Source organism: Pomacea canaliculata, linkage group LG12 (assembly GCF_003073045.1).
Source record: "Pomacea canaliculata isolate SZHN2017 linkage group LG12, ASM307304v1, whole genome shotgun sequence".
Classification (NCBI taxonomy): Eukaryota; Metazoa; Mollusca; class Gastropoda; order Architaenioglossa; family Ampullariidae; genus Pomacea; species Pomacea canaliculata.
Window position 1 is genome coordinate 16,608,718 of NC_037601.1, and position 12,159 is coordinate 16,620,876.

Here is a 12,159-nt window from a genome sequence, read left to right on the forward strand (position 1 = left end):
CAGTAATACAAGTTCGGGGTTTCAGCATGGCAGTCTCTGTAACCAAGGACGTGTATATATATTAGTTCGTGCTGTGACGATGAAATATCCCTTGTTTGTATGTATATTCTGCTTTCAGTTGGTGTTAATTGTTAACAACCCTATTTCATGAATAATATAATTTCTAGGCATGGAGATGATCACTGAATTCTCATTAGTGTCTTTGCCTTCACCATTACTGCATTATTTAGAACATAATTATTATTCCTTCCCCCCACCAACACAAACAGAATCAAAGTCAAAAACACAGAAAAGCAAAACCCACTATTGCTCTTTTAACTTGTATCATTATTCTTTAATTTATTCACCAGTTTTGTGCACAGCCAAGTATCTTTCAATGACTGTCACCTCATGATCAGTTTCTCATGGAGTGGGGTTTCTTTTACATGGTGGGTTGGTTTGGTAGGAAAGTGCTTCCACCTATATAGATGATTTCACACTATGATGAGAGGAATAAAGGAATAATGGAGGGATTGGGAGGAAACCGGCCAGCACTTAAACTGTTCTCGATATATCTGTGTGCTCTATGCACCTATATATGTTCATTCGATCATTAAACTCTGAAGGTTGATTAACCTTAGCGGCTCATTTGCAGTCAAGAGCTGATGATCTGTCCGTATTTTCGCCGGCGTGTGTGCGTGTTAAGGGGTGAGAGGCAATGCAACCCATCCCATTGCAATATATGCTTTGTCACGGCCATTGATAGGGTACATTAAACATTGAAATACCCGACACGGTTCCAGCTAGTGACGACAGAGCGAGCATGCGCGTGGTTATACAGACAGGCTCACTAGCCATGGAAAGTGTGGTCAAAATGTGTTTTGCTACAAAGATAATCTACGGTCTTTGCTACAATGAAAGAGTTATTTTTCTTGGACTTTTGGCTGCTCGGGCACAGACAATAGTCATCAAGTAACCATCCCGTTAGAAACCCTTGGTTAGCTGGATCACTTCCTTGTTAAAAGTAGGACAAAACACTTGCAGCATAAGTCGTATATACGTCCGGTTGAAAGTGAAGATTCACATTCAAACAAATAATAAGACAGTCAGTGCACCGAAAATGCAGTGGAACATCGTGGACAATACCGTGTAAATCATGCTACCAACATGGAAGAGGTCGAGGGGATAACTAAATTTGTGGAAGAAGTCAGCCCTTACCTAAGGTGTCCGGTATGTCAGAAGGTTTACAGGGACCCGGTGATCAGCAAGTGCGGACACACTTTTTGTCGCCAGTGTGTTTCATCAATTACACACTGCCCTGTGGACACAGTGCAATGTGACAACACCCAGCTTGTTGTAAACAGGTAAAAAGAGTGTATAAGATGCCTTGTTTCGAGAGAATACGAAGAAAGTGGGGGGTCAAAGGTTACAAGGTAGGCACAGTTAACAGGGAAGGAGTGAGAGAAAGATATAGTCTAACGTGTTTGCGCCTGGATGTGCGTGTATTTATGTATTTACAAATTTTTGTGTATGCATGTGCATATGTAGACAGTGACTCACAAACACAGATCGACAGCGTATACCTCCACGCGGAATTGCTGACGTCAGCAAAACATGTGGAGGACAGCAAACGGTCCGATCGTTAGTGAAACTGCATTTCCGCCACAATCATAATGATCTTTTTTGTGGTTGTTGGACACTCAAGTGACAGAGAATTGTGGGTTTACCCTACCCCACTGCCCTTGCTTTACTATACTTATACACATAATAAAAAGCATATTTGATAAGACTTGCAGATGACGGAGAATTAGCCACTCGATCGTTATTACTTACATTAATATTAAAGTTTAACGGAGAAACAATTTACTTACGCGGTTGGAATGCTGATTATTTTATCCTGGTTTAGGGAGGATATTTCTGCTGGTATTCTGACGATTACAGACTACAGACTATATGATACACATGCAGTCACTGCTATACTATACGTTATAACTATATATATATAGATATCAGTACAGAGATTTGTGTGTGGAACTGTACCAATATGACGTTGTATTTGAGATGATTCAACCTTGGACAATTGAATTATTCCATAAAAGATTATAAATTAATTCCCCAGTAAATGGTAAATAAATCAGACTTTAATATTTGATATCCACTTGAAGAACACACACATATATATATATGGAGTTCTAGTGTCAAGATATATTGTACAGCAATTACACACCGGCCATTACCAAACGCTTATAAGAAAAGTACAGTATGTGCATCAAACTTATATTTTTAATCTTTGTTCAAAGCCGTTTTTTTTTCCAAACAGCATCTGGCACCTGTTGAGAGAGAGAATTAGCTCTGTTATACATGTATATCGATCTGCTCATCTAATTACTGACATGTGGGAAATAACCAACTATGCATCCATGCAATCAGACCTAGCAAAGTTTAAAATCACATTATAATGAATAAGGAAATTGAATTTATATTTTTACGGCACTTAAAAACTCTTCCTTGTAAGTGAGTATTTCACATGTTTTTAAGAATTTTAATTCAACTCCTCACTATTTTTCAGTTTACTGCAGTGCCACAACTATATATTAAATTGCCCTTTGCTCTTATACATATCTCATTAGTTTCCTTAAATACGGGAGACAGAAAGTCTAGTTTGCTTGCTATAAGTGAAATATCACAGTGCCTTTGCATAATATGAAACTTGAAATTTCCTGCTTACTTTTCTTGAATCATCTGTTATTAATTACTGCTTCACAACTTTAAAAAAAAAATCACCTACATTCCATTTGGTATTCTATTTAATGGACATGAGTACTACATATATACTCACTGTAAAATATTTCAAAAGGGAACCTGCTAATACATGAAAACTAGAACCAGGAATTTTTATTATGGAAGCTGAACAAGCCGAACAAAATGCATTAGCTAAAAAATTATTATTTCATTCCTTGAACAATGCAAACATGTGTTGTCAACAGGGCAAAAGAAATTCTAACATGCAGATGTAAATGACTTGATCATTTCATCAATGTAAACATTTTAAAACATCAATGTTAACATTTCAGAACTTGCAGATACTATGTATGTAAACATTGATAAAGTTTTACTGTTCACTGTATACCAGGAGAAAAATTCCCCAAAAAGTTTTAAAAATAATTTAAATAAATATTACCTGTTATTACTTAAAGTTGTTACTGCAGTGTTACATTTCACGTTCTTTTTTGAAGTGATCAGCTACAAGTAATTTTGTAAACTTGAGTTTTGATTATCACAGCAATATGAGACTTTATATAGCTACAACCACAATTATCATTTTGATAAGAACTATGTACTAATTTTCATATAATATATTCACTTGATTATCCAAATATTCTAACCCTGAATCAATAAACAGAATGTGTCCAGTCTGTTCTCCGCAAATCAGTTCTTTAAACTGGATCGGTCTGGTTACAGAAAGAGGCTGATCAGCTTTACATTTAGCAGATATAGGATATAACACAGTGTCATCAGCAAATTGTTCTTCCATTTGTATGTCATTAGGGATATAGATTTCTCTTAAGAGAACTTCCATGAAGTGTAGAAAAATATTTTACATCCTGAATAAAGCGACCTAAATTAGAATTGATTGCTTACAATAAAATTAAAACACAAAATTAATTTTTCCAGGTTGGTAGTTGGACAAATAGAGAGCCTTCAGATATACTGCAAACATGGTGTCATCAAGAAGAATGGTGAACTCATAGCTGATTCTACTGGTTGTCCAGAGATTACCACATTGGGTATATGATATATATATCTCATATATAATGAGGTTTTATCAGTGGTGTAATTACTTGTGCTGCACTGTTTACGTTGTGCATGAATGTCTTTGAAATTATGCATTATTCTTCAATTCCCGAATTCCATATCAGGGGACAGAGCAGTGCATGAGGGTTCCTGTCCATATGCATACGTTTCCTGCCCCAATGGAGCCAACTGTGGTAGGATCAGGCACAAAGACCTGGATCTCCATCTCACACAGTGTACTTTTATTGCTTGTGCACATAAAAAGAAAGGTGATTATATCTGGTGTCTCATGTAGTTCATATTGTCATTCAGCAAGATCTCAGATGTCACATTCTGTTATTAACCTGTGTCATGGATGTTTTCTCAGTGGGTTCATTTTAGCTTTAGGACTACAGAAATTTTATATATATTATATATATTAATATTATCATTTCCTTCACTGAATGTTACATTTAAAAAAATTTGTCAGCAGAATTTGCATTGCAAATAACAAAGTAAAGAGCAACAGTTTAATTGTACTTTAATTACTGCATTTAAAGCATTACAATGTATCGTACATACAGGCTGTGAATTTGTGGGAGCCCAGAATGAGGTTGACGAGCACCTTTTAACATGTTACCATAGAGGCTCATTATCAGACTCTGTGACAGAGGAGGTAAGAAGTATTACTGCTACAAGTGCACATATTTAGAAACTGGTGACATTACAAAGATTGTCCAAAAAGAATATCTTTTAATGTTAAATCAGGGCTTCTGCTTACGCAAAAAATTGCGTACAGTACGCATTAAAAGTTCGGAGGACCTCTTCAATTTTTGTCAATGGGGTCCCCTCCAAAGTTGGATGAAGAACAGGGACCCCTTAAAAATCTGAAGAAGGGGTCCCTGGGACCCCAAAGAATTTAGCCTTAGTAGAAGCCCTGGTTAAATAGAAATTGGTCTTATTATCAGAGTATAATTTTGCATAAATCTGATATACCTGTTTTTTCTATCAGTCATTGTGATCATTCAATCTGTTGTTTGCTGTAATAGATGTAAAGATGATGAGAGTAAAATTAATTTATCCATCAAAGTAGATAAATATACATTCTCATTTGTCATCTTTGTTTGAAATTTGTTATTAGTTTGTATGTCAGTAATTACTAATTCTGATAATATTCCATTTAAGATTAACATCATATCCAAGGAGAATGATTCTTTGAAGTCCCAGATGAAGATGCTAAATGAAAGAGTATATGAACTGGAAAAATTTAAACAGGATGCAAATAGACAGCTTGAAAAGACCACAAGGTAGGGTTGTGTGTGTGTTCATGCCATTGTTTGTATCTGATACATAATAATTATATGAATAAGTACTTCACATGGTCATAACATTATTGTTGAAATTCCTGCACTGAACTGGTCAGAATATTTCAATGGCTTCCAGATAAGGCATGCATAAACTACATATAGTGGTCTCCTATGATTGATCAAACTGTAGAAGGTGAGCGTTGGGTTCCAATTTCTACATGCTATGCTTTAGATGTGGCAGACTATGTTCATGCAGGTGCATACATACACAAACACACACAAAATACATGAAGCTGACTTATTGTGGCTTCATTTTACAGCTTACTGATAAGTCTTCAACAACAGATTGACCAGTTAACCTCTCGATTACCCCAGGCACTCAGCAGCAATCCTCAGCATCATCATCGCTCTCCTTCAATATCTTCTCAAAGTGAAATTACTGGCAAGTATTAACACACATGCACATACATACACATAACACACATTTGTGGATAGTCTTCATAAGACAACCACGGGAAGTTTTTCTGATTAAACTTTATTTTGGCATAAAAAATAGGAAATTGGATAATACTGAAGCCCATATTTCATAAAGCTTGTATGATTTGCTGACAAATGGTAATTAACGAACACTTTTAATTCCCTTTTTATATTCTTGAAAGCAGAAACACTAGTAGAAAACTACTTTATGAAAATATAGAAAATATGTACTTTGTACTTTTGGGAGAAGAAACCGAGCGAAATAACAAAAGTTTACATTGCTTCAGCTCAGCTCTAGAAATGCAAGATTTTCTGTGGTATGAGTAATACTGTTCTATTTTCATTATTAAAAAGGGGTGTCCTTTAAGCCTCATCATGCTCGAAGATCCTCCAGTCCTTCAGGTGTGTCTGAGAGATGGGAAATGCCTTTTCAGTTCAAGTGCATTGGAACACTGAGGTCAGTAAGATGACAGATTTGTGCCGTTGTTCCTGCATTTATTGTTCATAGGTGAAGTGTAATATCTACTATATTTATATGGAATATTTATGTGGATGATTTAAATGTATGTATTTACTTATTTATTTTCTAGTTTCAATGTTCACAAATGCTTAAGATCAACTATATGTTATCTTACACTTTTGCTGAATGACCATTTTGTAAAAAGATCCAGGTGCCTTTCTGTGTAGAATTTTACAGCACATATAATGGCAATCCAGATTCAACTGACTCCGTTTTATAAACATTTTTCCAACTTTTCCAGTGACATGTTTTTATTGTGAATAAAATAAGAACCTGGCATCAGAGAAAAAATTGCAATTTGAACAAATGCAATGATGATAAGTGGTTTGTTGAAATCTTGTATTTTATGTAAGCACCTTTTGCATGCATGCATTGTATTCTTGGACATTCATAGTTGTTGATTGTGCAGAGGACATCAAGATGCAGTGTGGTGCCTGTGTGCATTTCGAGGCAGACTGTTCAGTGCAGGTGGTGACTGCGTTATCAAAGTGTGGAACCTGGATCAACTGGCTAAGGGCTGTGTGGGTAGCTTTCATGGGCACACAGACAGGGTAAGATGCTAGCAATTTTACAAACAAAAATTTGTAAATTTAGGTCTGGATGTAATTATTTGCTTATCTAAATTTTTTATTTTCTTTAGCATGTGTTGTAACTTAACTGATGCATTCATTTACCAAAAGGAGTACTTCATTACTGCAGATACTCTGCATGGCAAAATATGGAAGCAAGCTGTTTACAGCAGGCGCAGATTACACCATACGATGCTGGGACACAGAAACTGGTGATCAGATAGAAACTCGAGAGGTATGGAAAAGTTCAGGTTTCTTTTTCCTCAATTACACTAGTGAAATCAGCATTTGTAATGCTTATAAGTTTATGGTAAACAGTATCTTTGGCTTAGTAATGCTATCGTAAACACCTGATTTAGTGTGAGCAGGTGTGAAAAGAATAGGTATACTTTTACGGACAGCCAGTGCTCTAATAAACTTAATCGTAAACTAGAACAATTTATCTTTAAAAGGTTGGAGCAGAAATACGTGCAGATATTCGTCATAGCATGAATAACTTTTTGTTTACAGGGTGGCCATGACAATATCATTTGTGCAATGGCTATCACAGGGGATTTTATCTTCACTTCTTCTTTGTCTGTGATAAAGGTATCACCATCTTTACTCAATTAATTTGACAAAAATTATTTTCAGTAATTTTGCAAATTTAACATTTAAATTCATACACACTTTAAGATGATAATACATATTATTTTCAATAAATGTTTTAGGCTATTTTGATGACAGTTCTTGTTTCTACAAGTGCTTTAAATTCAGATATAGCTTTACCTCACCTGTTTGTGTTAATTTTTTTAACAATTAATGATTTACTTATTCCTTGCAACAAGGTAAAAAGCACTTGAAAAGCAAATTTATCTTGCCAAAATAATGTGCAACAACCACTGAGTGATGGACTTAAGTGGACGAATCAAAATGGCTTCTATAAATAGTAGACATCTTTGATGATTCTCATCAATGAGGAATTTTAACTTATCAGTCCCCAGGTTAACTACAGGGGAAAACAGTGGATGTAAATTGAGCTCCACCATTCTGCTATGGCAGCCCATTATGCCTAGGCATAGTGGCTTGATAGTCACTTCTCTTGTACACGGCACTCATATTAATGTTGCTGTTGCAAAGTTTCCTTAGGCACACAAATAAAATAACAAAAGCAACACTGTTTCACAGGTATGGAAAATTGAGAATTTGAGTCTGATACACACAATGGGAGATCTTAATCACTGGGTGCGAGCCTTGGTACTAAGCCCTTCTAAGGTGGGTATTGCCTCAAATCATCATCATCAGTATTAATAATAAATTTTTATAAACATTTGACATTAGAATTATGTCTAAATGTAATTACAGTATGTGGCAGATGTTGTGAAAGAACATGCTGTATGCATATTATGATCATTGAGCTACGCTGCTTATTCCCGTGTTGAGTAAAATTGACTTTCAACGACAAAGGGACATTACTCAATGCATTGTGCAGATTCATCTGCGCAGTTGCTTCTCTTTTGCTCTGATGGTCTCCTTTGCTAATAGGACAGGCTGTACAGTGGTTCACACAATGCCATCAACATATGGGAAGCATCGGGCAGCTTTGAGTCCCTGGGCACAATCAGTCATGATGCTGGCTCAGTGTACTCACTGGCAGTTACCAGGTTATATGTCATAGCAGGTAATTCAGGTAGGCCCTCTTTGCTTGTCTAGAAAGTTCTGCTTCACATTATATTTTGGAGCACACTTTCCATACCCCTATTATTTGTTCATTGCATTTTTTATCTATGTAAAACTTTTGTTATCCTTTTGATCTATTATCCTTTGTTATCCTTTAAAGAGGATATTCTTTAATAGTTTCAAAAAGGGTACAAAATGGTTTTTTTAAACTGCATGGTTATGGTAAATTATATCTTTCAACTGTAACTGAAATGGGTCCCATGATCCGCCACTCTTACATTCTCTGGTGTGTGTCTCACTCTCCCAGACAAATCTTGGTGTGATGATCAATGCACCACCCTCTCTGGTGAATTACTAAATTCAGCATGTCTATCTTGAGCTCTGCATCTACTGAAAAACTCATGTCTGCGTCTGTTCTGTCCCTGCTTAACTGCACAAAACTGACCATTCTTCACCATTCCTTCATGAACTGCACAGGCTGCCAAATTAGAATCGCCTTAGCTACAATCGTTTGCTTTTATCTCCTTTGTGATTTGGTTTAAAGAGACCTGCTTGAGATGTTAAAACCTTACCAGACAAGTCAGTAATCATGGTCTTCTATTGGACAAGTCAGTCACTTCTGGTCTTCTACAAGAAACTTTTGGGAGCTACTCCTTTTCCTTCTCTGGCACCTGTATGTGGAATGCATGGCCCCTGTGACCACCTTCGAAGCTTTTCTATCACATTCCTGTATACCCCCAGTAACCTGTATTCTTTTTTCACCTTTTCTCACCCACCTATCTATTGCTATCCATTTGTAGTTTGCAACTGTTCTGCTATTTTCTCATGCTGCATTTTTGCTCAGGTGCACTTTCAAGCAGTGTTTCTTCTTTTTTCTATTATTATTATTAGTAGTAGTAGTAGTTGTGCCAAAATTTAATTGTAGAAGTCTTTAGTGGATGCTCCGTTGCTAGCAACCAGGGACCCAGCTGCATAATAAATAGTGCAAGCTGGGCTAATGCCTAGACTGCAGTTAATTTGCTAATATTTTATAAATAGTTTAGCTGTCTGCTGTATGCTAACCATTTGGATTGTGGCTATTGCAGCCATCGATTAGTTTATCTCAACCGAAGGTGAATGTACCAGTTTTTGCTTTCCCTCCACCACAGTGTTCACTTTTTCTAATGTTGATAAAATGTCATCTCTGCTTAAAAGATTTGTCAAGCGGTTGATAAAAGCTAATAAGCAAGCATGCACACAGGCATATGTGTGTGTGTGGGTGGTCGAGAAAGAGAGCGTGTGGATGGGCATACAATGTATATGGATGTATTTTGGATTTGTATTTGAACTGCTTTGCATTTATATACATATATACTGTGCTGACAGGTACATACAACCGCAATATCCATGTGTTCAGTGCCTCAACACACGAGTTTGTCACACATCTGAGTAGCCATATAGGCACCGTTACTTCACTGGTCACATCTTTGTCAGGGCGATTTCTGTTTTCTGCTTCTCAGGACAGTAATATCATGGTATGCTGTTTTGTTTACAAAATTAAACATTGAGAACAGAAGGAATTATTAATCAATGTTAGAGAAACTGAAAATGACCAGAAAGGAACATCTTTCTCTTTATTCTATATTTCATTTCTTTGTATTCTTATATAATGATTACATTTCCCCATGTTTTTATTGCTATAAGCATCTGTTATACAGTAATAAGAGTTTTCACAGTTTCGTTATATTTCAAAATTTTTTTAAGACTACAAAAAAGTAATCTTAAGGAAATTTAGCTTTTCATACATTTATTTACTCAGATCTGGAACTTGGAGACAATGCTTCCCATTCAGACTTTGTCTCGACACCAAGGTCAAGTGAACACCTTGGCACTTTGTGGCAACTATGTTCTTTCTGGTTCAGAGGACCATGAAATAAAGGTAACTTAGCTACATTAAATTCTTGCACCATCAGTGGCAAATGAATCGCTTTCAGAAAGATTTCCTCTTGTGTATTTGAATTACAAAACCTTTTTTCTTAGTTTACTCACAATGTTAAATGAGGTGTTAAATGAGCAAAGAGTCATACATCTCTGGAAGATTCTTTTCTGTTAATAATAATAATAATTAAAAAAATGCAAAATTTATAAAGCGCATACTCACACTCCTAAGAAGCATGCTCATCTCTTAAGACCAAGAATGAAACATGAACAGTATACGAGGGACAGGAAAACAACATATAAACAACAGTACTAATGAAGAATAAAATCAAACACAGAAAACACAAAAAGGAACCAAATAACAAGAACAAGAACAAGATTAGTTACAAACTGATGTCTGGCACCTGTTATATATCTCATTTCTTTGTTTTCAGGTGTTCCGCTATTTCCAGCTGCAGTAAAACTAACAAAAATGGCAATAAATGAGGCTTCTATGCTGGTTTCTTTGATGTGCATAGTATACACTTGCAGGCATGTGACTGTGGCATAAATTCAGGGCTGAAAGAACAGATTCTGTATATATGTACTTTGGTGAACACAGCTGGATGTTCACTCACCCTAACTTTCCAGTCAGACATTTTTAGCTGACAGTCTATGGTTGAGAGCTCAAAAGTATGCTTTACAGCAGGGTTGTCAAAGTGTAAGACAATTTTGAATGATATTATTTTAAAACTATTTTTGCATTTCCCGCATTTTTATACTAATATGGAAATATGAATATGCATGGCACAGTTGCAGAAATGTGCGTTCAAAATTAGCGTACAGGAGCAACATTTGTTTGTGAATTGGCTGCAAAAGATGCAGCAGTATTAAGGGTCCATACATCTGTTAAACTTTGTTTTATATTGGAAATTTACAGAGATTGTTTTTTACTTTTCACTAACTGGGGATGTCAGTTTAGTAACCAGTTTTAATACCAAAGCTGAAAAGTTTTGTTGTTTCCTTTGTGTACTGCTCACCAGTGTTGAGAGAAAACATTTTTAGGTGTTTATTAGTTAAAGGTCTACTAAAGTAATCATGATTTTGACTTTTTTATTCTGTGCACTTATTCTGTTTATAGGTTTGTATCTTGAGTACAAATGAACAATTATTTAGTAGGTTAATAGCTTACTGTGCTGCCAGTATCCGTTATGTCACTTTATTAATTGTATTGTGTCATTGTACATAGTTTGATGTAAAGATGATCATCATCACCATCATCATCTTGGAAATCTTTATATTTTATGAAAACGTATTTTTAAAATCTTGATGCTTGACAGGTGTAAGAAACATATTAAAAAATATAAAAATAAGCATCTCTGAGAGATCAAAGGTATTGACTGAAATTATATACTTTAATGAACGAAATCTGAATGCGACCTTTAATGTCAAGAATCAGGAATGGCGCCATCTTAAAGGAAAGAAGAAGAAGCAGTGTTAGCTGGTTTGATGATCTTTTTTAAGAAAGTACTCCCACTTAACAGTCATTTCGTGTGATATAACGAATAATGGGGTGGGGTTGGGTAGGCTGGCAGGAAACTAGAGCATTTGGAGAAAACCCTGCTCAGGCCCTGGCACATAAGCAATGATCAGATAGTATTTGTAAGGAAACACAGAATACCAAGCAAACACTTTGCATTAATAATAGTAATAATTGGTTAGTCATAGAGCGCCTTATCCCACAAACAAGGGGAGACTCGATGTGCTTACACACATAAAGTCAGACGAGCACACACAAATCATTCTTACAAATTCATTTACCATAATTCAAATCATAACTATTTTTGTCTCTGTTTTTCCCTCTCTCCCCGCCACCCACAGAATCTGGAGAAAGCCGCAACAGAGAAGTACGTCGATGCCGAGATACGAACTCGCAAACCCTGATTCTCACTGTCATATGGCGACAAGCACTTCAACC

The 12,159-nt window shown here is 35.9% G+C and overlaps 1 protein-coding gene across 3 annotated transcripts; it reads left to right on the forward strand.

The window, feature by feature from the left end:
• Positions 1 to 752: 752 nt before the first annotated feature.
• On the forward strand, positions 753 to 11,554 carry LOC112576699 (E3 ubiquitin-protein ligase TRAF7-like). 3 transcript variants are annotated; one of them, XM_025259348.1, is made up of 15 exons: positions 753 to 1,343; positions 3,655 to 3,767; positions 3,900 to 4,043; positions 4,338 to 4,429; positions 4,939 to 5,060; positions 5,381 to 5,502; positions 5,892 to 5,994; positions 6,467 to 6,608; positions 6,757 to 6,861; positions 7,137 to 7,214; positions 7,794 to 7,880; positions 8,151 to 8,295; positions 9,651 to 9,799; positions 10,084 to 10,203; positions 10,637 to 11,554. In XM_025259348.1, exons 1-15 carry the CDS (start codon positions 1,147 to 1,149, stop codon positions 10,661 to 10,663), a joined length of 1,746 nt encoding a protein of 581 aa, XP_025115133.1. In that variant the 5' UTR covers positions 753 to 1,146; the 3' UTR covers positions 10,664 to 11,554. The 3 variants fall into 3 exon arrangements, with proteins under 3 accessions (XP_025115133.1, XP_025115134.1, XP_025115136.1); XM_025259349.1 differs by having other exon boundaries at positions 8,151 to 8,286; XM_025259351.1 differs by lacking the exon at positions 753 to 1,343 and adding an exon at positions 1,376 to 1,696.
• The last annotated feature ends 605 nt before the right edge of the window (positions 11,555 to 12,159 follow it).

Coding starts and splice junctions, on each gene's coding strand:
- LOC112576699 (XM_025259348.1), top strand. CDS start 1,147: ATGGAAGAGGTCGAGGGGATAACTAAATTTGTGGAAGAAGTCAGCCCT. Junction 5,995..6,466: donor AAGTGCATTGGAACACTGAG/GTCAGTAAGATG, acceptor TTGATTGTGCAG/AGGACATCAAGATGCAGTGT. Junction 7,881..8,150: donor TGGTACTAAGCCCTTCTAAG/GTGGGTATTGCC, acceptor CTTTGCTAATAG/GACAGGCTGTACAGTGGTTC.